At 40.3% G+C, this 25,449-nt stretch overlaps 1 protein-coding gene across 8 annotated transcripts in view; it reads left to right on the top strand.

The window, feature by feature from the left end:
• The window catches only part of BRIP1 (BRCA1 interacting helicase 1), a 104,091-nt gene extending 78,670 nt beyond the window's left edge, over nt 1-25,421 (top strand). For 3 of the 8 annotated variants that reach the window (XR_008208069.1, XR_008208065.1, XR_008208066.1), the window contains exons 25-26: nt 14,552-22,234; nt 23,775-25,421. Coding sequence is in view for 2 of the 8 variants with exons in the window: in XM_052688664.1 (XP_052544624.1) it covers nt 14,552-14,644 (93 nt within the window). In the remaining 6 variants the exon portion in view is untranslated. Of the gene's footprint in view, nt 1-10,289; nt 10,463-14,551; nt 22,800-23,774 lie in introns of those variants that run through there. The other 5 variants (XR_008208067.1, XR_008208068.1, XR_008208070.1 and 2 more) reach the window with 5 other exon arrangements.
• Nucleotides 25,422-25,449: the final 28 nt, after the last annotated feature.

The following is a 25,449-nucleotide window of genomic DNA, read 5'->3' as shown; positions in this document are numbered from 1 at the left end:
CAAGCTCTGAAGTTATTACCTGTTAAATATTTACTTTTTAGTTCTAAGCAAAATACCGTGTTGCCTTCGTAAACGTCTTATGGCTTCTGTAATGTCACTACTGTTCTCTTTTGTTGCTTTGGAGATCAAGTAATTCAAAAAGGATGGGTGTTTATCTTCACCACAGCAAAAATAACCTCAATTTTCTACTAGTTTCCATTAATATTTGTATTAAATTACTGAGATCGTGCTACTTTTTTTTTTTTTCCTCACAATAATTACTTATATTTTATTTGCTTTTATAATATGAGATTTTCTGTACCTCTTCCAAAAAGCTTTTCAGGTATCGTATACAAACTATAAACATAACCTTTCAGACAAGAGTTTTCAGTAAAAATCTAACAATTTTTTTTCCCAATAGAAGCTTGGGCAAGCCTATAAACCTTTTATAACTTAATGAATGTTTCACCAGATGCTGGTTCCTTAGGTAAGCAAATCCATAGTTAGCGAGACGCAATCTTCTCTCGTGATTTAAGTTTGTTGAAATCAGATTGAGACTTTCCAGACTTGAGAGCGGTCACATTTTTCATAGCTTAACTGTAAATCATCTTTCACTTAGAAGATTTAGAGACAGACTGAGGAGCTAAATCTTTTAGTTTGCCTTCCTAACTAATAGGAGCCATTAGATGAGCCTCATTATGGTATTTCCTAAAGGATTAGATAAAACAGTTTGGTAATGTTCAAAGCAGGACAAATACCATTACAAGTATAACAGCTTTATCCTTGTAATGATCTACATGTAGAATTAGGTGTGATTACAAGACACTTGGAAATTGCTCTAATCGACAGAACTGATAATCAAAAGCTTTAGCTGTGAAATTAATAGTAATGAATAATGCTGCCAATAATAAATAAATTTCAAAAAGTGAATTAACATACTTTTAATTCTGATACCATTGAACAACCAAAAAAGCACCATTTTGAGTGTCAGTGCTGGCCCTTGCAAGGCTGCACTCACATCACTGGTGAAGGCTGAGCAAAACGGCCTTTACTTAGGAAATTTGTTTTATGACCACAGCCAGCTTTGATAATTGCTATATGGGAGATATGGGTGAAGACTGAGACCTCTCAATACAAAACAGGGATTCAGTTGCTGCTAAGATGAAATACTAGTAATGATAACAAGATATTGGCAATTCTGAATGTGTTCTTCTGATTATTTTTTTTCTGTATTTCTGCTGAGATCTTTTCCTCCATTGTTTTTGAAGCTGAATGCAATGTTACTTAGGCATCATTATTGCTTCTTTAGGCTTGAGGTTTTGTTTTTATTTTTATTTCTCAATTAAATGGCAGAGTAGCTTTTTATTTGGACATATTCTGATTGTCTGCTCTTAGTAATTGATTCGTATTTGTAGCAGCACTAAATCAATTTAATTCAAGCTGTTAGTAAAAAAAATGCAGATTAAATAGAACAGTGTTTAACATAACAAAAGTTTGTGACATAGAGGTAGATGCTACATTAACCCTAAGGCAGAACCAGGGATAATTCTTCTCAGATTTTCCCTTTGGGAGGGAAGAGAAATCAAAATGACTCACGAAAACTATTTGTTCTTTTCTTTCTCATATAAAACAATAGGCCTGAAATTAAGGTGTAAAGGACAGCGTTCACTGGCCTTCTTTAAAAATAATGCTTTGTGAAATTAAACCCATAAGAGAGAAATATTCCTCTGTGTCCCATAACATTTGCTTTACCCATTTCATGTAGTGACACAAAGACAAAGCAGTGCCTCAATAGCTCTGGTGTTATCTCTGCACGCCAAGTGGCATTTGTGCTTTAGCCCTGACAGCCTGATACCTGCTTTGGAAGGATGTTATATTTCTATGTGTTAGGTAACAAACTAAGCTAACAAGACAGGTCTTGCTATCTAGTAAATTTCTGCCTGGACACAATTTAAAATATGAATGCTGCTTTATGTGTACTGCGCAGTGCTCCAAACTCAGTGCTCTAAGTAAAGAAACACTCTTCAACAAGATGTCGTGTTCCTGTTACAAGTGCTGGAAAATAGTGACCCAAAGATAATTCTCAGTGCATGCATATGGATTTCCCTTCTGTAAAATGGTAGTGTAATTTATTTAAAGCTTCTTTTGTTTTATTTTTGATAGTATAGAGAAGCTCTTGGTATTATGAGCTTTGTCTGATTAAGTGCGCAAAATGACAAACAAGGTTGTCCTGTGCTCATCTTCTTCCTTCTTTAGGCAGATAATCACCTTTAGAAGCCTGGATCCTATTCAGCTACTCTGTCAGTCAGCAATACCAAGCCCTCGGTAAGCCGCATTTATCAAACTAAACACTTGATCTGTATCGGCACATCAGCTGGTGGCGAAGTCTAAGACACAAGATGAAAGTTGCAATTAGGATTTAGGTGGACATTTTATTATCTGAGATTTGGAATAGGTTTTCTTAGCTAATCCAAACATCTTTCCACTCAGATATGTTGACAGAGCCCTTCTGTACATGTACTTACTTCAGCTTAAGTGGGAACTGCGATGGATGTTGCCAAGATTTAGTACCTCTAAAAGGAGAATACTTGTTGAGGGCAGGACACGGCGGCCGGAGCCAGCGCAGTGCCTGCGCTCTGGGCTGGGCTTCCTCCATCTGATGCTTGGAAGGCAGACAGTGCTTCTGGAGCACCGTCACTGCCTGGCTTTTACAGAAAAATCAAGAAACCTATTCCTTAATATATGCTAATTAGCCGCTTGATATTGCAATATATTTCAGCAGCTTTTATATGCACGTAGCACGTGGAAGTCAGTGGATTCTGCTAGAGCTCTGCACACGCAATGCTTAGGTGTGCAAAACCCAAGGGGCAGAATGAAATGCTTGCCTTTCTCGTGCTCCCCCAAAAGCGCCTCTATAGTGACAGTGCATTCTTTTTCTCACTTGCATTTGTAACCCTAACTTCAGTATTCCTCCCTTGTACATAAGAGGAGTTTGTGGCTGGTTGCATCTATGGATTGAAGTGGCCGGGTCACAGTCAGTGCTCGTGCCGTTCTGTCACCCATTCGCACTGCAGGCAATGTTGCTCTTGTTCAAGCTTTTGAGTGTTACATGTTTTGATTTGCTATTCCTTGAAGATGGAGAATATTCCTCTATGGAAGGAACTCTGTAAAGATTTCACCTTCAGTTTGCTTTCTCAGTGTAGGCCAGATCAGATTGTATCTTCTCCAGTGTTATTTGTGAGATTCCTCTTATTCTGCTCTATCTGAAAAGGTGAAAGGAAAGTATTTCATTTTCATCGTCTGTGTACGTTTTTAGGCATATGGATTGGAAATTGTTTGTGTGACTTTATAAATGGTGGATAAGTGAGAGATCCTCCCACAAGTGCTGAGGTTATCGCACTGCGTTGAAGAGATTGCTCAGATTTCAGTGTGATGGTGACATGCACAGCTACAGTAATGCTGAAGAGGCGAAATCCTTTTACTACGGAGCACAGATGGTGATCTGAACAGAGTTGTACAGTGCACAGTCTGAACAGCAGAGGTCCTCAAGACCCAGCTCTTCATGCTCAAGTGGAAATTTTACAGTAATTACATTCCTTATTATATAGAAAAAAAATTGACTTGAGGATTTTGTCACAAAATTAAACAAAATGGTCATCTTGTTTTCCTTAAATATTTTTAAATCTTTGTGAAATATTAACTTATGTCTTTTGTAGTGATGCAGTAACATTTTGGGAAAGCATTTGACTGCTTCATTAAGCCTTTAGAAGAAACATACAGCAGTATTTCAACAGAGTAGTTCCTGTGCCTACTTTGTCATTGAAGGGCACTACTGCTCTCTAAAAGCATTTTATTTTAAAAAATTATCATTAGGAACCATGCAAATATCCCAAACGTTATCCTAATGTCTAACTCTTCTATCCAGAAACGATCAGTTCATGTTCAGTTAACGTTGCAGCTTATTTATACTTCACTGTAGAGTTACTAATGCAATTTTTTGTGCACGCGTACAGCAAGTCGAGTCTGCATGGCCTGTTGAATTTATGAGCTTGGACAACATTTAAATATTTATCTACTTGTATAGGTAACTTTATTACCAGAGTCTTACTCATACCAAAGAGAAGAGCATGGACAAGAAATTATAAATATTGAGGGAACATTTTCTTCTACCTACTCTACTGGCTGAGCACCTCAACCTCTGCTGCTCTGTCTGGCCTGCAATCCCTTTCAACTTTGTTGCTGTTAACTTCCCTGTAACCTGGGCAACTAAGCTCTGAGTAGAAAACTTAGTAGGAAGAATATAAGTTAAAAGTAACTGCAGTTTACTTTAGAAAATTTTCCACGATTAAACACACTTCTAATGGAAGGAAATGCTGAGATTTTGGCTTAGTCATTAAATATGCAGGAGAATAGAATTTGTCCCATAGTAGCTGCTAGCTTTGTGTCTCCAGACAGAATTGTTTCGGAATTGACTACTGTTTACCTGAGCTACTAGTATCAACTTAGTTGGTGATTCACAGATTTCCAGAAGGGGGGAAAAGCCCCCACATTACAAGTTAGCTCACCACTGTCTTTAACGTGTGGTGTTTTCTGGACAATCTCACGATAGTGCCCTTTGGTAAAAGCTCTCTGAGTGACGGATTAAGATCTGTCTTGGATTTTACGTGGATTAAGCTTTAAATTAACATAAAAGAATAACAATGTGAATCAATTTGATCAAAGAAAAAGTGTCACTAATTATTTAAACAGGACACTTACTACAGAGCTTTAAAGGCAAAGAAGCGGATTTCCCTTGCATGTGGATCAAATCAGAAGTATCCCATAATTGACTCTTTACAAGACCTTGCTGCAGCGTAATGGACTAGATATTAAAGCCTTAAGTATTTAAAGCTAGTTTCCGTCTTTCTCTAAATGGAGGTCTACCACTAAGAGCTATTTTACAAGTCTGACACATTAGCTACATCACTCTGAAATACACTGGGCTCTGGCTGCTCCGGTCCGGAATTTCAAGAGCTTTCAATAGTTAAATGGTGTGAAACGGGTAGCACTGAACCTGCGAGAAGGAATGAGCATCCTAAAAATAAATTCCAGATGGGGATGTCTGTTGCAAAGGAGTGGAGATAGTGGATGTTACTTTTTGTAAGCATTTAATCAGTTCTGTCTTTGCCACCTATTTTTAATTTTGTTGGTGCCTCTCGTGAAAACTCACTCTCTGGAAGTGGAAATTCTGGGGAACGTCAGCCATTTTTCTTTCTGGGCCCTGAAGATGGAGTCCTCTGCATTTGTTTATTTCAAAACTGTCTTGGTTGGGTTCTATACTGGTTGGTATATGAAGACGTGTTGTATTTTACCATCTAGGGAGCACACACCCCTTTTCTTTTGGGGAACGTGCATTAAAGCTATTCTGAACAGAGCTCCTGCCAACCTCTAGTTTAGTCCTCCTTTGCATGAGCAGTATTGCATGGCTTATACTGTCAAAACATTACAGGTGTTATTTCTAAGGCAACTAAAGATAATACAGTTTGTCCAGCTTCATGTAAACAATCACAAAAAAGAGATGATAGGTACTCCCATTAAGAAGTTTGAGTCTATGCATTTTAAGTATTATTAAATATAAAACTGTGTGTTACATTAGGTAAATTTTCTGTTGATATAACCTTTTATGTTTTGTTCTATATTTATGCTGTGCTTTGCACTGGACACAATGAATGTCTTCCTTTATCTTAGTTTTCCATTTATCTATGCTCCAATAGTCTCAACTGTGGTGTGTCCCAGTCTTTATCTCAAGCTTTGGCGTTTCAGACAGGCCTGTACATGTAGTTCAGTAGCAGTATAAGAAGTTGTGTGCTCTTGATCCTTTTTTTTTTGTATGGAAATAACTCATATAAATATTCCTTTACTACAGTGGTTTATATTATATATACTTAAAGGATAGTATTACTTGGAAAGCATAATAGTTCTTAATAAGAGCCAGAATTTACTTTTAGACAATTTCTGTCTTCTAATGGGAGGTAGAAATCAAATCATCCTGAAATCAACTGGAGTTCAGTGTGGGAACACTGGAACCTTGTGAAGAAAGAAATTTTGTCCCATAGGTACAACTTAAAATTCTGTAAGATATAGAAAATTTGAATATCTTATCTTCAGTTTGTACCATCTGTGACTTCAAACCATACCAAATGAATTATATTTTTTACGTTTCCTCAAAATAACATTGTAAATGTTAAAGCCACAAATTATACGTCGAAATGAGACTGGATGTTGACTGTGATTATTCTGAAAGTTGGACTATTTCATACGCAAAGATCAAAGTATGCTTCTAACTGTTTCAAAGGAGAAATACTTCTTAAAAGTTACTCAAAAACTTTGGCTTATGGATTTAGCTGTTCCTTTCTGTGTAGGTGAAGAGAGAGAGCCAAGTTTTCAAGTATTTATTTTAACAATTATTCCTAGGCTTGTCATCTTCTCAGAGGAAAGGACCTCCCATATTCTGGTTAAGCCATGTGTTCGTCGTGGGAATGCTGGGCTTTCTTCATTCAGCTGCAGTCAAGGTTTGGGCAGCTCATAACAAGTAGCTTAACAAAACCTCATTTTTTTGTATTTGGCAGGATGATGTTGTCTGCCCAGCAAGGGTTAGAGTAATATTTTCAGCAAACACTGGTTCTGCAAAACGATCTCAGTTTAGCGCGTTCCAACCACACACATGACCAGACGTACCAGCTGACCACATCCCCTCCAGCCCTGGCAGGGCAGGGCAGAACCCATCTTCTCACAGTCTAGACAGGGCTAAAGAAGCAGATTTGCCTTTGAGTGATTTTAGGATCTCTGCTATTCCCTCCAGACTGACGACACAGGACAGATTTACGCTGGAACAGTTCTCTGCATCAGTACAATGCCCAGGCACATGGGTCTTGTGCAGTGGTGTAGGGTGGCCATTCTGGGGAACCCCCAAAATTCTCACTGCAGATGTGGAGAGGCAGCAGTTTTGCAAGAGCAGTAACTCCCTGCTTGGGGTTGCATTCATGCTCGTGGCTTGCATCCCTCAGTTTTTCCCTGCTGACTCCAAAGCAGAGTTCCTGTGGCAAATATTTTTTTCCAATGACCTTCCAACTTTCCACATCCTTCTCCCATACCATCGTGGAAATATTCTAGCTTTTCTTCTGCCCTGGCTGGTAGAGGTCTACTGAACTGTTAAGGTGTTTGTCTCATTGCTGAAAGCTGTATGCCTTTCTTCAAATCTAATAGTTAATACTCTTTAAGAAAAGCTTGTTGACTTAAGTCATGTCAGAAGGAGATGCTTAGACCCTCCAGGTTCCTCTGCATCATTGTACCAATAAAAGGGCCTCTTAGTTTCTATTTCTTCCAAAGAAAGTAAAACTGAGAAAACCTTTAAATTCTTTCAGTTGTGAGAGTTCTGCCTGAAGTACTTTTCCCAGGTTATCTTTGTTTTATACCAAAACCAAATATTTTAATCAAATTTCCATTGATTTTCTAACTCAGAAAAGCAGAGAATAGCTAATAAAAGGAGGAAGGCTTGTCCAAAGGAAGCACTGTGTGTGATGTGGATATGCAGAGCAGGTCCAGGAAGCAACAAGGGCTGCTGACCGTATCTTCTGTGTCCTCAATCCCAAGGCACAGTTGGGCACGTACCCACACTGAGGCTCCCTTCCCATGGCCTCTAAATAAAGGTGTTAAACCAGCATAAACATTAATTTGCATTAAATAGAAAAATATCCTGAGTAACCAGTATGAAACATATGAGACTAATCATAAAGAAAATTCTGATCTTCACAGCAAGAAAAATAAACTGTCGTGCCAAAGGCTCTTTCCCCACACATTGATATTTTCCTTCAGCTTGTGAAGTTGCATCAGAGCTGACTTTTTATTGCAGAAATGAATATTAACACTTAACCATGTGTGTGTATATACTTGGAGCATCCAAAAAGGTTACTGAAAAAAAAAAGCCCAAAATATGACAGGTACCGCTAGTTCAGAAGAGATCTGAAGGCAGGAGCTTGTAATGCTGCTGGATGACAGAAGTTTGCCTGAAGGGAACCTTCATTACCAAACCATTGAAAATACAGCAGTGCTTTATCTATCCATCTATCTACCAACAAAAAACAAGCCACTAAAATAATAAACCTGAATGACATGTAGAGTAGTGGTGTAAATATGCAGACATGAAAGGTAGACTAGGTAGACTTAATAGATCAGCAGCAGTAGAGCTCTGTATCACATTTTAAAGCAGTATCTTAAAACATACTGCAAGTATACATGCAACATACTTTTTGAATGATCTTTTAATTCAGATTGAAGCCAGTGTTTCTTGTATCAGATGTAATTCCAGAGATAAACGCTAGAGCACAAAACCACCAAGGTATTTCTTCCTTGTCACAGATTGCAGGCATTCAGCTAACTATCAATTCATCCAGCATGAAAAACACAAGTTTTTTAAGTGATGCCTTACTTTCTTCTGAATTTGCAGCCCTTTAAAACTCTAATTGCATAATTATTGATGTGTCCAGATGTACTCATAAGATTTGTTCATCCTCTGTCTTGCTAGCAGCTCTGATTCTTGACTTGTATGCAGTTTTGTGTTTTGATCAATAGTGTTCAGTCCCGTCTGAAACCATTATGCAGAATTTTGTTTTTACAGGAAGTTCTGTGGAGTACCACAGAAGTTTCCAAATTGGACGAGCAAGCGGCTTGTGATTTGAAACAAAACAATGCTCTTGTTTAAGGCTTTGATTTCTAGGCCTTCCATAAACGCCCTTAGAATCTACCAAACTAAGCTAATGTAAATTTATGAATAATATCCTCAAGATACAAGTAAAATTTACTTATGTCTTTAAGCTGTTAGCTTCCTTCAAAGACTGCAGCCAGTTAGTATGCCCCAGGCTCTGCTTCCCTCCATTCAGCATACCCCTTAGAACATTAAATTAATTGTGTTAAATTTCCTACGGGCGTTAATGGAAGATGTTGGAAGTAAGGGTATGAATCTTGGTTCATAGGCACAAATGTTTTATTTCATCTTCAGACAGATTCTTTTAAAAGTAATGTGTAATTTGGTTTTCATTTCCTCTCGATCTTTATTTAAAAGAAACAGTTTTCTGCATTATTATTTGCTGCTGCAGTTAATCTATGCGTTAAGAGTAGGAAAACTTACTTTTCTGACACAGAGCTTGCATACTACTTGAAAAGCTTAATCCATCATTGTTTCTTTGTCAGCTGTTTAGATTTCTTTCACTTTAAGTTGCAATTTTTTCTCTCCAACTTGTGTATGAAGTATGAAATAAGTTCAATATGTACATGAGTTTGTGGGTGGGTGTCTCAAACTCTGTTCTGACAGTCAGAGGTTGACTCATTTTTTTCGTGGTTTTCCCAAAGACTATTTCTGCAAATCAAGAAGTGTGGAATGGAAAAGGTATCCATAATCCCCCTACCTGTATTTGGAAATCTCAGGTTTAGCGTATGCAATACAGGCAGATCAGATGCAGAGCTGCTGTGTAGTGTTTGGGTAGCAATTTTAAACAGTCTCTTGTTAGATTGCATGTATTTGTGTGATGTTTCAAGTGGTGGATTATCCTCGATATCACTTGAGGTGGCTCTGTTCTCCCACTGTGCATGGGTTAGTTCATAGCTCTAATATCAACGAGCATCCCAAGATGGTTTCTGCCTGCCAGTTTCAAGTAGAAAGCAATGCCCTTGTGCTCAGCCTTCTTCCCAGCCACAGGAATTTGTCACCAGGTGACAAGTGCCACTCCAAAGGAACGATGTCAGAGGAAACCTCCCATCCCTTGGCTGATGAAAGCCACTCTCTGCATGGAGTCAGGTCAGTGCCATGAGCTCCAAAATGCAGCAGATGTCAGTACTTCTTGAATCCCAACTGTTGCTTTTCACTGTAATCACCCAGAAGAAGGTACTGAGAGGTCCAGAATGAACGTAGCTCAGCCCATTGGCCCCAGAATCATGTGGCTGGAACACAACGAGATAAAGGAGGAATCCCACCATCAAACTGGACTTGCTAAGGCAGAACAGCTGACAAGGGAGTACCAAAGCTGTCAAATACTTACTTGCCACAACCAGTATATTTCTGCTCTTAATACTAAAAGTGTGTCAGAATTTCCATTATAAAGCACTTATTTTGTGGGTTTATAGCTTTGCCATAAAAATACACCTTAGGTTGAGTCTTGGCATGCAGCCATTTGGCAGCTTCTAACACCATATTAATTCAGAACATCCAGACAACGTTTTTAAACACCAGTATCTGAAACATTGGTGCTTCTCTTTTCTTTTTTCCCCTGCCCAAGTACCTTGTTTTATGCAGGACTTGCAGAAATCAAAGATGGGTGAATACATTTACAACAAGAATCTGAAATGTCTGGAAGTCCTCTTCAGAAGTGCGGGCCGTCTACAAAATTCCCTGGGCAGATGGTAAGGCTGCATGGAAACCTCCAAAAATGAATTGACAAGATCCCTGTCTTGTCCAACAAACTGCTTGCCATCGCTTGGAAATTTTAGTGGAACAATTTTGGCTAGCCTGGAGCTAGCTGCCCAGTACTTAGGAAGATATAAGCTAAAATATCAATTTTGGAATGAAATCAAAGAATTTTAGGTCACCTTTGAAATCTAGCTTAACAAAAAAGACTGTGAGCTGATGATCTCGGTGAGATAGGAAATTAGGAGGAAAATATACTTGTAACTTGAAATTTACCAATAAATCAGCTCAAAAAATAGAACACCACCTACTTTCGAGCTATGGGCTTCATAAGAAGCACATATGGTCTATTCAAATCCCAGCCCCACTGAACGACTGGAAAGATGGACAGAAACTGGGATTCCTTGCAGCCAAATCCTGTAACTCAAGTACTCTTTATAAAATGAGCGATGAAAAGGGGCGATCCTAATCTGATCCCTGGCCTTACTGTACAATTAGGAAAAGTGATAATCTTGGTTTGTAAAACAAGGAAAATTGGCAGCTGTGGAAAAATTAAAGGAAGTCGTTCAGTTAAATATTAGACTTATGAAAAAATTGGCCATAAAAGCTTTCTGAGGCTGGCCAGGACAGAGCCTCAGAAATGTCTAGGGAAGGTTCTTCAATCAGTTCAGGAAATGTGAAGACATGAAGCTGAAAGTGCTGAGCTCCAAAGGAATGAGGATAAAGCTCATAGCTTTTCTCTAGATTTGGTCAGTTTACTTTTTGAATGTATATGAGGATCTGTGAAATGAATGGAATAAAGCACCCTTTCTCAAACTGAAGTTATTGGACTAGGCAGACTGAAAAAGGATAAACTGGTTGCAAGCAGAGACAGTGACTGCTGGGAGACATGACACATCCCAACATTGGTAAAATTGATTTTGAAAATTAGAGCTCTACTTCAGAGCAAGAAATGTGGCTAAAATGATGGATAAGCTAAGGAGGGACTTGGATTTCATTATGCTTAGTAACAGAGTTTTAAATCTGCTGGAAATGCTGCCTTATAAATTAAATCTCCAGAAATTTTCTGTAATTATGTGGCCCAGGTGAAGCGCAGTGTCTGCACATTGCACAGATTTTCCTGGTACTGCAGTTCCTTGTGGCAGGGCAGAGGAAATCTCATTTTAGAGGCCTTTGCAGAAGTGTTAGCTGCTCATGCCCTTGCAAGTCTGAGGAAGAGCTTAATCATCTCCCATGCTAATACACTGAAATGCTGAACTGACTGCAAGTTACACTGGTCCACGCCGGACCCCCCTGCTCTGCTGGGACCGCTGAGGCTGGAGTCTCTGCTGCCATTAGTGCTGCTGTTAGCAGGGATAAAGGCATGACTGTGCCACGGTCAAGGCTTTGGCATACTTTTTAGATTCCCTGAAAGTTTTTTCCAGCTAAAAATCAGTTCTCTGGATCCAATAAATACACAGCCTGCACGCAGTGGTCTACCACAGATTGATGCTGAGGGAAAGCAGCCCATTACCCCGCACCTTGCTGTTCAGCGAAAGCAAAGCAGAAAGAAGTGCTACTGGGCATCAAGGAAATGAATGGGGATGGGATAAGTGAGCTTTCAACAATTTTTGGACCTCACTTGAGTTCTGATTAAAGTCAAATGGTGGCCTGACCAGAGCTTGCAAAGCCAATAACAGCAACAGATGAGGGAGCAGCCTCCAGAGCAGGACTTGGACCTACTGTGGTTTGAAAAGATGTGTTTTGGCTCCACACCTGTGAGCCATAGAAGATGGGGAGCAGGTATTGTGCAGCATGCCTGTTCTGCATTATCTCTAGATGATATCTCAGTATGAAAGAAAACACTCAGACAGGACCTGATGTGGTGGCAAATGGTCTGTAATGTGCTGAAAGTCATCAACCTGGAATCAAACCTCAAGGCAAGTGAATCATTGCAGGCAGAAGTAACTCATTATGAGTCCGCAGTCAACCAGGGAATGGCTTGCACAGACAAAAAGCAAATGGAGGCAGGACAGCCCCAGCCAGCTCCCCAGACAGTGGCAGCCAGGTAAAGGCTTGGGGTTTTCTTACAGATTACTGCTACTGCTATTTCAGACAGCTTATTTGTGGCTTTATTAATGCTGTAAAACCACTGCATGCATTTGGTGAGAAGGAAACCATTTCACTGGCCAGTATGGTGTGATTTAACATCTTCAGTCTTTGAAAAAAGCCATGTTCCTGCTTCCGCTCCTGCCTCCCACATTTCAGACACCTTCCAGGCTGGACACAGATGCTGTGATGGGGGCAGCATTGACAGAGCAAATCAAAGGGCTTGAGAGGATGGTGGCTTATTACAACAAAACGTTTGTGTTCTCAGGAGAGAAATTAATATTCCACTCAAAGAACATCTGATAGTGGTTAAACCTATAGAACATTTTCACTGCCGTCTCTTTGAAAAAGGTTATACTGCTTGGACAGAGCCTCAGCAGGCAACAGGGGTCCAGCAGACACTGCCCTGATGGACGTCTGTCTTCTCTGGGACAGACGTTGGGCTGGGGGCAAAGGTGTCCTCCCCTCCTTTGGGGCTGAGCTGTGGGCATTTTAGTAGATAAGCATGGCTTTATTGTTCGTGACTTCCTCCTGCTGAACGTTTTGGGTGCTTTGGGCTTAATTTGTTAGTGTTCAATAAGGAATTTTGACATTAAATTCTCCTCTCTGGTTGTAGAGAAGCAAAGAAGATCTGTGCCTTAGTAAAACATAGATACTGACTGACACGTCTTTTTATGTCTAACTATCTGTACAATATTGTGGTAGTTTCTTGGGTCTCTGTGTGTGAACTAAGTAACAGTCTGATTATTTCCTTGCTTTTTTTTGTTTTTTTGTGCTATTGCGAACGCGTTCAGTTTTAAAGTTATTGTATCTAAAGCAGTACTTTCCAAAGCATGTCATGTTTTTCGTACTTGGACCATCATAGAGCTGTCACGTTGTGTTTCACTCAGTTCCTTGATGTGCAGCAACAGAGCGTGATAGCAGGGATCTGGAAGGAGAGGCAAATAAGGTCATGGTTTTGAGAGCATTTCTTTTAAAAACAGCTATCTGAAGTGTTGGACATCATAGGGAGCTGAGAACAGAGAGGACAAAAGCAAAAAAAGAGTACTTCTGAATAATCTTATTTTAATGTGGTTGTTTCATTGCAAAGCTATTTAAAGCTTTCTTCACACAGCAGGAGGAATTGCATACTGGAAAATCTGTTCTGTAAAGATTTTCATCACTTTGTTAAACCTCAGCTGAATGAGCTTGAATCTAAATCAGTAGCACTGTGAAGTTACTATGAGTTGTCCAACAACACTGACCAGTATCAGCAGAGGAAACGTTTAATGACACGTGAAGCAGTTTTGTTCCACGTGCCAGCAGTTGATACACGCTTTGTATACAGTGTAAGTGCCAGGTCCACTTTAAAACCAAGAGTGGGAAGGACAAGAAAACTGATGGGACATGGGAAGGCTTCCTGCAAAAGCAAGGCTCTGCTGTTATGCAGTAGGCTCGGCTGTTATTTGTGCGGGTGTTGGGGTGTCTGGTCTGGCTGTGCTTGGATGTGCTTGGATTCTGCTTCCAGAAGGCAATCGGTGCTTTAACAATTGACCCGGTGGGGGCTGCAGGGTTTCAGGTTTGTGTGCCTCCACCTCCGTTCTCATTTCAGCCTTATTGTGCCTGCTTAGCTCTTCAGTGTCTTGGCGCTCTTGATGGGCTCAGTGCTGGGCACTGTGGTACGTGCCATGCTGGATGTCAGGGATGGGTGATTTCTTCTGGATCCCGGTGAGCTCCTCTCCTCTTTGCAGAGCAGGGACTTAAACAGCCAGTGCTCCGCTCCAGCAAAGTGCTGAGCTCCCTCGCAGCAAAGCACCATGCAGAATGAGGCCGAAGACCATGATTGAGGAAGAGGTGTGAGGAGAGCTTTATTAGTATGGCACATATTTAAACCATAGGAAAGCCCACAAATGTTACTCATTTTAAGTGTATTTCACACTTTTTGACTATTTGAAATAACCACATTTGTAAAAACTTCTTTTAATGAATAGAGCTCTTTATGTACAAAAAAGCAAACCTTTTTTTCCCCTTAGGTACAGTACTCTTAAAATACTATTTCTTTTGTAGGTCTGGCTGCTCCCATCGTCTGTTCGTTATTGCTTACTGCTACAGAACCCTCAAAAACGGAAAGCAGGCAATTCAGATTATTCTTTATCTTGAAAGATTTTGCTGATCTCTACCACAGATTCATCAGGACTAATGAGACAGATAAGTAAAGGATTTTGTTATTACATGCTAACTCCATAAAGATACTCCGGGGTAAGCGGAGAGGTGGTACAATCTTTCTTGTGAGTGGTGGGAAAGAGCTACCTGGTTACAAATTCTGGCCCCACTGAAGTCAGCAGGGGTTCTGCCATTTGCCTTCAACAAAGCAAAGGGTTTCACCATGTGTTTAACAGGAATATTTTGCAGGAACTGTTGTCAGCATGCTAGTAAATAGACCATTTTAAAATTTGCCTTCTTTTTCACATTTGAATGTTTGTTCACCTCGCCTATGCTTGATGTAATTTGATACAAAAAATTCCCCTCAATTTCATTTTATTTCAGGTAGGTTTTGAATTGGTTCATTTTTTTACTTCTTGTGCTTTTAGAGACCCCACGTGGCAATGTCTGGGCTAAAAACACAGTAGGGGAATGTTCACATATTTTGTATTGCTGGGATTTAAACTGAATTAAAGAAAAACAGAAATGAAAACATTAGCATTTGTTTATGTAATTAGAAAAAAATCCCATAAAGCTGGGCCCGAGCTAGCCGAGGATATCTCTGTAATGAACACAAACCTTTACCTTTTTGCAAGCACGCCGTAACTGCAGAGCTGCACATATCATATCTACCGTATCAATGACATTTTGGAGTATGTAAAAAAAGCCCACTCTATTTGTCTTAGGAAATATCGAAAACTTTTATAGGGAATTTGGAAAATATTTTTTGGCCAGCATGAAAGGTGAAATCTTGCAGCACAGAGTACAGACATGGGCACAGAGACTGAACAGACGGGCTGCTGTAAAACAACCATTTAATAAGGCATTAAAATGCCATCGACTTGGACACATAAAAAAAAAAAGCTATGAAAACAAATGCCTTTCAAATAATTAGGATCTTATGCTTGAGACCAGTGTTGATCTCTATGCAGAGATTTTCCTGCTGAAATCAGACCAGCCTAAGTCTGATCGTCTAAGGAAGGAATTAGCAGCGTATAAATCGGCTGCTGCTCGAGATTTTTCTGTTTCTGCCATACATAACCATTCATTTAAATGGCCACTTCAGACTTTCTATCTCCTTCTTTCTGTTTCCTAGAGTAGTTTGAAACGCATTTGACTTAGTACGCCAGGATAATTTTTTAATTGAATCTTGAATTTTTATCAAGAGTACGTGAAAGGGTTGAATTACCAGCTCCTGCCACACTGCATAAGTGAACCTGAGCCAAATGCAGCCAGAAATAGCAACAGAACCCAGTTCTGTTCTCCAAAACATAGTGTGACTTTGCTTTCACTTGAATTAAGGAACTTGGTGTTTATAATGCATCGAAATGATATAAATCTGTCCTTCAACTCACCTGTAATGTATGCAGACACAAAAACAAGAAGTAAAGTTGACCATTCATGTCTGTGTATTTACTCCTGGATCACTGCTGTCATGGTTGTCCTTGCCTGGATACCTCACAGAAGATGCTCTAGTTACACAGAGCATGTTTAAAACAACAGCATCCGTGACAGTGTAGATAACATTATTAAAAAAAAAAAGTAAAAGCGATGTCCGAGAGATGAGCATCAAATTCTCAACTTTAAGCTGGAATTTAATAACATTTCACAAAAGAAATGTTTAATGAATATTGCTTTTCACATACAGTAAAGTTACTGTTTTGATCTCCATTTTGCTGTGCATTAACATCGATAACCTTGGATAAATGAACGCACGGTCCTTCTGCATTTTGTCTCGTTTCCTGTTCTGTCCTTAGCCTAAGGCACAGACTTTTAAACCTCTAATTTTTCTTTCAGATCCGTAATTCCAAGTACTCTTAGATTTTCTGTTTTTAACACAGGATTTCACACAGATGAGAACCCTGTGTGTAACTCCCATAGCTAGGCAGAATAGGAGATCTTTCTCTTGATATTATGATTTCTTCTATTAATCGGTTTTATATGACTTTCTGCTAGCCTTGCTTTTAAAGGTGTGAAAACTTGCACTGCAGAGGTATTTTATAGATTGCAACCATAATTTCTGAATAAAATTCTAAATAACTGGTCTGGTTATAAAGCTTTGGGCACAATTTTTAGGTTCCTGGGAACTGCTGTTAAACCTCTGTTGCCAATTGGCTAGCAGTACATCCCAATTAGTGACCCCTCTATCTAGCAGTAGCTGTATGTGAGTGATTTTTTATTTTTTTTTAAGTCAGTCGTAAATGATTAGTCCAAAAGAGTAGCATAAAACTTCGAGCGAGTCCCCTGCAGGAGTCGGCTGGAGGAAATTAAAGGATCAACAACACAAGGGAAGCACTGAGGCAGGATTGTTCCAGGCTGCAGCCACAGGCTTTCACGTGCACTCAGGAAATTGACTTCATCAAAAGCTGAGGATGCAGGCGTGAGGATGAGGAGGATAATACAGGTGATGATTCTAAATCATGGCTCAATATCACAGCGTTTTCCAAGGGAGAGGTTCCGTCCCGCCCTGAAGAAAGCAGGTTTTCTATATAAAAATAGTCTCCTCCTTATGAATTAATAAAAGTTGGGCACAAATCTGAGCTATAAATCTAATATGACTTAATAAATAATGAAGACTCAGTTTCCCCAAAACAATATCAGTTGGATGTGGGGTTTTTTTGCAAAAGAAAAACATGACTCCTTATAAGCTCCACTGCTCAGTACAGAGCGTTATTGCCCTGTGCACGTTTGTTTGTGAGAGCTGTAAAACAAAGGACTTCAGAGTGCTTCAGACTTACAGGCAGGCAAGGAGTTTTCTTTAATGCTTCTAAGCAAATTCTTGCTGCAGAAATTTGGATATTCTGGGTCCATGATGAAGCTGAAACCTTCCTAGTGTAGTTGGAAAGAGTTGCAAGAGGGGAAATGCATAAATCTACATCTGGAGCCAAGTATGCTGGGAAGGCGTAAAGAGATGGGGAAGCAGGAGTGCCAGAACAGGGCTGAGAGCATGAAATTCTGCAGGGAAAAGTGGGAGAAAGAAAGAGGAATGTCCCAGGAATGAAGCTCTTATAATGTTCAAATCTTTCCTCGGAAGTAAAAGTGTGGAAGGCTATAATCCAAATAAGGAAATTAGAACAAAAATTAACAATATTCAGCTATTCAGATGTCAAAAGAAACAGCAGAGTTATTGGTGTTAGAGGTTATTGCCAGGAGGGAAAAACTCAGCATGCTTTGGGTAATTAAGCTTCATTGGAGAGCATGGATCCCTTCTCCAGGTAAGAAATGCTTTTATAACACGGCATCTTTTGCTATTGTAATTAAACACCACGGACTATTCTGCATATGAAGTCTTAAACGCTTTAGTCCTTTATCATGGGATTTTACTGGCCAGGCATGTGTGTTCTTATGGCAAAAAGCATTGGCTGCTATAAAAAAAGAAACCCAAACATTTCTTTTTATGACTTGACTTGCTGTATTTTTATATATATTGAGCCAAATCCATCCCTTGTGGAGCTGAGTTGAAGCCAATAAGGATAGATTTGGCCCATGTCTATATGAGAAAGGTGGTGACAATTAAAATATATTGTTTAATAATGAGAGCTATGGTAGTGAAGTGTCTTTGTGTCTATGAAATTATACACCACGACACCACACTGCCAGTAGAGAGTGGGGCTAGCAAAACAAGTAAGAGCAGTTTCTGATGGAAGGGCAAAAGCGCTCTAACTTTTATTATTATGATTAAATATCACAAAGGCAAGACTAATTTAGGTAACATCTCCAGAAGTCTCATTTATAGTGTAGTATTTTGCCACAGTGTATTTTAAAATATTTCTTGCATGTCATTATATGTAGCTAGCAAGGGTAGTATGACTGGCTGCCATTAGCAGTAAGTAAAAGAATGGTTCTTATTTCATTTATATTTTAGTGATTTTCAGTAATGCTGCAAAAAGGAATGCATCCTATGAAATGAAATGTGCAGACAGCCATTATTATCACTTTATATTGGTAGTTCCCAGCGGTTCCTCTGTGTGAGGCGTTGCACCAGCACATGAAATCCACTGCTGATACCCTGAAGATCTTCAGATCTTGCCTATTTAGGCAGTGAGATATGCAAAGCTTTTTGCACAGACAACCAGGTCATCTGTACAAAACCAGAACAAATGAGTTTTGTTTGGCTCCTTGACATGGTGGGTTGCAGGAAGCAAATCTTCTCTTGTATCCCTGTTGGTAAGTTGTAACAACTTTTATAGCCAAAGCCCTACTCAACTGCCTACTGACTTGTATCCCTTTACTGAAGATATTTGGGTAATGGATACTCACAGCCAGTAATCACAGACTTAAACCCAAGCTCTTCAAGGGGGTTGCCAGAAAGCTGGGCTCAACCATGCAGCTCTGTAAAGAAGCTGAGCACTTAGAGAACACTGGCCAGCAGCAATGGAGCCCAGGAGCAATGGCCGAAGGCAATCAATCTGTTGCCCTGCTGAGCTAATGGGCTCAAGCTGAAAAGGTACCTCTTATATGAAAATAATGGGACTTGGGAAGCCTTTCACCCTCAAAAACAGAGGAAAAGAAAATGCGCAGCAGAAGTTCTTTTTTGCTGTAATTATTACTCATTCTGAATCTCTATCATAGAAATCTGGCCTTTGGCACTGGATTAAGATAATATTTTATTAGAAGAAAGCATGATTCATCAAATTGATGCGTTGCAGTATCTGTGGAAAGGAAAACTGGGAAAGACACAAAAGAAGCTGGGCTGTGGAAAACCACTGCCAAACAGAGAGTCTCAGACTGCACTAAGAAACAACAAAAAAGAAAATATTTCCAAAGAAACATCTGAGCACAGCATTACAGCCAAGTGAAGAATTATTACTGCATTAGGCTTTCAGAGTGGGGCATGCAATGTATGTGGTAGGAGAATACCCTGTCATTTTGAAATTAAAGAAAAGTGCATGTGTTCCACATCAAAACTCAGTTCCTCAGAAGGCTTGTTTGCATGCTGCCAGTTGCTTCTGCTCTTTGTCAAGAAGAATATTTTTATTTTCTAGTTACCATTTTCTCCTTCTCTCTCTCCTCCCCATCATTTTCAAGTTCACCATTTCCTTGTGTTTATTTCCTTGCTGTTGACTTCCTGCTTCCATTCTTTTCTGTCTTGAGTATGAATATTGATTTTCAGGCGATCTGATTAAGTGCTTTGCAGAGGTGAGTAAAGATTATTTTCATTTTGTGCATGACAGACACAAAGCAAAAATTAAGTAGTTTACTAATGGCTGTAAGCTGAATCATTGCTGAGTATATTAGGACTGGAAATCTTGAACTTCACTGGAATTCTTAGACAACCATTTAAAGCTATTTTTGAAATCTTTTGAGTTAATTGCGCAGCTTGCAGGACCAGCTCTTCCTTGTGCACCATCTTGGGAACAGGAAACACAGCATGCACCACACGTTCCTCCATCAGTGCCATCCTGTAGCCAACCCTGCTTCTTCCCACCTGTGTCACACTGGGGCAAATGGTCAGACGATCCACAGGGGCGCTCACTTGCCTCTCTCTATATGTGCAGTCTTTGTTGAAGGCTGAGATTTGCCCTTTTGCTTTTCCATGCACACCCATGCAGTCTGCTTGCATTAACACCTCCCACCTTTGAAGTGCTTAGGCAACATTTACACAGAGAGTTAAACCCCATCTCTCCTTGCATGTTCCGAATGAAGAAATGTAGAAATACTAAGGGACATCCATTCAAAAGCCTGTGTGACAGCCATGTGCTCACTTCTAGCACTGTGTAAACGCAGTCTTTTTCTGTGACGCTCGACAGAAATCCCAGTGGAAGTTTTTCCTGCCTCTAACCTGTCTACTTTGTTTCGTAATGATAAATGATGGGAAAGCCTGAGGGAGGGGGGAACTATCTAAGCATTCAACTGATTGTGTCTGTAGAAGGATGGGAAGGGAGAATGTTGATTCATTTAAAACAGAACTTTAATATGGCTAAAATCTTTGATATTTTTCTCATTTTGATCATTTTTTGCATTCTTGTAAGTAAGCTTAAGGCTAAATCATTACCCAAAGATGTCTCATCGGATAAGACAATGTGGTTACTTTTATTCTTCACTTTAAATTTAATTGATTACCTTTCCCACTTCCAGTTTGTCCTGCACACAGTCGCTTGGTAGCAGTCACCTTTGCTTTCAGTCAAGGTATCCATTGCGTGCATGCTGACTGTTTCCCATTACCTCTGCAGCACAAAGCAAGTTCATCACCTTTCCAGGATGTCTTGTGATTGATTCCTCATGTCTGGGGAAATATGCTCTAAAGTTTCAGGCTAAAATGAGTGCTTGGATTTAGTGTGGATAATCAGTGGTTTAAGACTTATTCTTCTTATGAACTATTCATCTATTTATGAGATACACAACTAATATTAAATATAATATAATATGTTAAATTTAAAATGTTATTGTTCCCTCAGTAGCTCTCAGACGCACTGGGCATGACTAAACCACGATTTGCAGAGTGTGTCTGCGTCATCCATCAAACACAACTCCTCTCTGCCTCAGACCTAACCTGTGCGCAGCAAAGCCAAGGCTGAAAGCCTTGAAAAGAAGATCAGAGGCCTGGTCTTGCCATGCTGAAATCTATAAAAGTTTTCCTACTGACTTCAACAGAAACAGGACTAAGCCTTATGATTCTGGCAGGAAAATCTGAGAATATTCCTTTACAGCTCTCTACTGAATGTTGAACTCCAAAATACATTGTTGTCAGCCTTATGTAAGACAGAGACTGTTAAGGAAAGACAGTAGTTTTGCACATACTGTTCCCTGCACATGTTGTTCTTCAGTAAATATTTATCAAAGGATGCGTCCATTCCTGCTGGCAGCGTCCGAGGCATTGGACAAATTTGGCCTGATTTCCTGCTGTCAGTGCAAACCTCCCAACTAGAAGCTGAATTTATCAAGTTTCGTCTTTCAAAACTGTTAAAATCATTCTTATCCAAGTAGATAGTGCTGACAAAAATGGTCATTCGATGAAATACTCTTTAAGAAAAGGCACGTCCTCCAGCTTGTAAGTACAGCCCCACTGAAAATATTCATCAAAACTGTAACAAAGCACGGCTGAAGGCCAAAAATTTGTATTTGCTGAAAACTAAGGAAAACGGCAACAGAAAGAAAACCAGATGAAAGTTTGTTGGCACTTGCAGGATACTTGTTCAGGCCTCTTACCCTCTACTATTTGTCTGTGGAACTAGACTCTTTTGACCTGTTCTAGCTATTCCTCACATGTTCCTTTCAGTGTGTTTTACTTTTCTTTTGCTTGAACAAGTTTATAATTAACATAAAATAAGCCTGATTTTAATTGAGTTAGCATTATCAGCACTTTGCACTAATTTATATACCCTTTCATTTCCTCTTTTAAGCTCTTTTTAGGTCAGACTTAGGCTTGGGGCTGTGCTTTGGTGCACACTGTGCAAAGGATGTGGTGGCTGAGCAGAAAGGGCTTGGATCCCAAAGCCTCAGGGCTTACTACCACCAGATGCCTGAGCTGAAATCTCTCTTTTGGAGTGCAGTTCTTCTGGAAGAGAACCTGAGGAGCTGCAGCTGCGCCTTCTCTACCTATGCCTGGTACTTACAGCACCCCGTGGCTAAAGGGACCTGTGGTCAACTCCTCAACTCCTGACGGACACAGCCTGCAGTGTACCATGGGCTGGGAGAGTTGATGGTTTGGAGGAGACTGTTCCACCCGCATGGGAATAATTAGCATTGCAAGTACTGTGAGGCCCCAGGCCACTGCCCAGGTCATGCAGATGGAAAGAAGCAATGTGTCCAAGCCCCATGCTGGCTGCTAATGGCATACCTCAGGGATACTGGGACTCCTGGGAGCATTTCTCTAAACTCTGTGCTGTGAAGAACAGCTGGCAGTGGCAGCGGTCAGGGAGTGGCTGCTACCCAGCCCTGCTGGCACTGAGGAGGTGGCTTTGTGTGTGCCCCTAGGGGGGCTGCATCTGTATGAAGATCTGGAGGTTTATGCTATCTTTTTATTATTGAAAGCTTGTTACTTCAAACCCACCATGACTGCTGCGGCTCAGTCCCAGAAACTGTCAGTCAGGGATGCTTTCTGGCTGCCATTACAGCAGGGGCTCACTGACAGACAGGTGCCTGCCCTCACTAGGCCTCATTCGGCCTCGCTAGGCTTTGCAAGGCCTCGCTAGGCTTGCTTGGCCTTACTTGACATCACTAGGCTTCACTAGGCCACACTAGGCCTCACTAGGCTGCATCACTGCCCAGACAGCTCTCAGCTGGGCCATGAAGCCCAAACCCAAGTTTAATTTTAAACTTCACCTCAATTTAAACACAACACAGGCTGCTCTGTACCACCCAGAGGCAACACAGGCTGCCTGAAGGCTTTTCCTTAGGGAGGGAGCTCTGTGATGGGCACCACCTGGGCAGCAGTTTCACACATGATATTGTTTTTGTTTTGAATTTGTGTCGGAAAAGGCTTTTTTGCTTTTGTTGTACCGCTCCCAACATTTTCTGCTCTTTCATTTTTAATATTGAACCTGTACTTTGTAGAAAGGAAATAGGTCAAAACTTTATTCTCCCCAGCAGCAAGTTGTTGGCTCATGACTTCTGTTACAACCAACTATCAAAGCAATGAAAGCCCTCGCTTCACATTGAATTTGGGCTGCCTCTTGTCACAGGCAAGTGCGTGGCACCTCCTTGGAGCAGAACCTTAAATTAAAATATTGTAAATTTTTTGCTGCTCCAGCAGTACTACAGAAATGCAAGTGGCCAAGGGGGGAGGAGGTTTTTTCCTCCTGCTGGAATTTTTCACTATAACCGTCCTCAGGGGAGTTCTCATCTTCAAAAGAAACATTCCTTCTATACAAGCTGCAAAAAGAATTATTTAATGACATCATAAATTAATACAGAGAGGCACAAATTTTCCAAAATGTGGAGAGAGAGAAAAAAAAAAAATTATCGTTTGCCAAAAACACCCAAGCTCTTCCAGACTTAGGCCTCTCCTGAGCCTGGGAGCTGCCAACGATACCAAACTGAACGGTGGGGTTTCTGGCATGACTCAAGTTTAGCTTGTTTAAATTTTGGCAAATACTCGTATTACTCATATACTCAGCAAACTGATACAAATATTTGTTCTATTTAGAGTGAAGTCCAAACTCACTGCTGGCACCAGTGCTGCTGGACTCGGTGGAACTAATCTTGCTCATGCCAGTATTAAATTTGGACATCTACCTTAAAGAAAAACAGCCTTTGAGGTATGGATTAGAATACATCAATGGAAAACAGAACTCGTGTGTAGCCAAGTTTTCCTCACTTGCTAATTTTTGCTTTAATCTGATTTGAACTGGACCGCGTTTTTCTGGACTTAGGCTGCTACTCGCTGTTATGATGCAGCCACCAGGTCAGAGCTGGAGCTGGAAAAGCCTTCGTGCACGTGAAGTTCTCTGCATTCTTGAGAAGTGAAATCTGTAGTAAGTAGAGCCTGGGCACAGTGAGCATATTTGATTGATTTTAGTGCTGTACAGGTTGCTTCTTTTTAATGATGCCTTCAGTTTACTGTTTCTGGTTTGTAAAGCAAATAGACAAACAACCAACCAGATGGGAAATGCAGACCTGCCTTGGGGCTTGGGTTCCGCATCTGGTCCCACCTGCGCTTTGCCCATGAGCTCTCTCTGGGTTCGGATTCAAAAACCGGGTTAGGCATTTTGCAATGAGAAGAGCAAGACGAAAACCACCACCCTTCCATTCCTTAATGCAGCCAAAGCATGCCCCAGGGGTGTGCTGGCTGAGGATCTCTGCTCAGTTCAGCTGTGGTTTGTAAGCAGCATGCTGTTTAATGCTATCTAAATGTTTTTATAAAGGTCAAGTAGGAGTGGGATCCTCCTAATTTAACTTTAGCCATTTAGAAATGAGAAATCTAGTCTGCCTGAGCTAGATTCCTCTGCGAGTGGAAAATATCAGCACTGCAGAATGATTCATCCCATTTTAATCTGCCCAGTCTCTCTCCATTGACTATAAAAGGGGCCTGGATGACCAGATTAGCATATACCCAAATTTTAGACACATATGCGCTCACTCAGCATTTTACAATCAGCCCTGCAGTGGCCATACCAGGTACTATTTTCATAGCTCACAGTGTGCCACAGGGCTGCACGCAGTGCCTGCACAGCTCCCGTGGCTCCTGGAGCAATGAATCTTGGCTGTGAGCATTGCTGCCTGTGTCCTCAGCCTCAGTCTTAAAACCTGGATTGCTTACAGGTTCAGGGCTCATCTGTACTGCCTTGACAGAAAGCTGCTGGGCCAATTCTTGTAGGAGCTGCTTCCAAAACTGCCTTAGATGCATAAATATTGTACTGAGCGACATAAAGTTTAAAAAAAAAAAAAAAAGTTAAAAAAAGAAGCAGTGACTACTTCTTGAAAAGGGCATTATTATTATTGGCCATAGTTGTGAAACAGGTAAAATATCCCAAAAAGAGTCAAGTGCACATCTGGATAAAGTGTGGGATTGGTGTAATTGGACAGCAGAAGGGAGAAGACAGAGCAGGCATCCAGTAATTCACCACGGAACAGCTTTATGCTTGTTATTGAAATGCAGCCAGAGACAGTTAATAGTAGTAAAATGACTTTATGTTCTGATATGTAAAATAAAATGTCCATGCTATGTAACAAACAGTTGAAAATTCCACACCACCTGTATCTATCGTGGTTTCTAATAAAATTTTATCTGTAGTATATATGGTTTTTATCTAACCAATCCTTAGTTTTTACATCGAAGGTGTGTAATTAAAAAAAAAAAAAATCTTAAATAGATGTCTTTC

This window comes from Tympanuchus pallidicinctus, unplaced genomic scaffold, assembly GCF_026119805.1.
Source record: "Tympanuchus pallidicinctus isolate F22 unplaced genomic scaffold, pur_lepc_1.0 scaffold24, whole genome shotgun sequence".
Lineage (NCBI taxonomy): Eukaryota > Metazoa > Chordata > Aves > Galliformes > Phasianidae > Tympanuchus > Tympanuchus pallidicinctus.
Note: the sequence above shows the minus strand (reverse complement) of the source record. Positions and strands in the feature narration are given on the sequence as shown.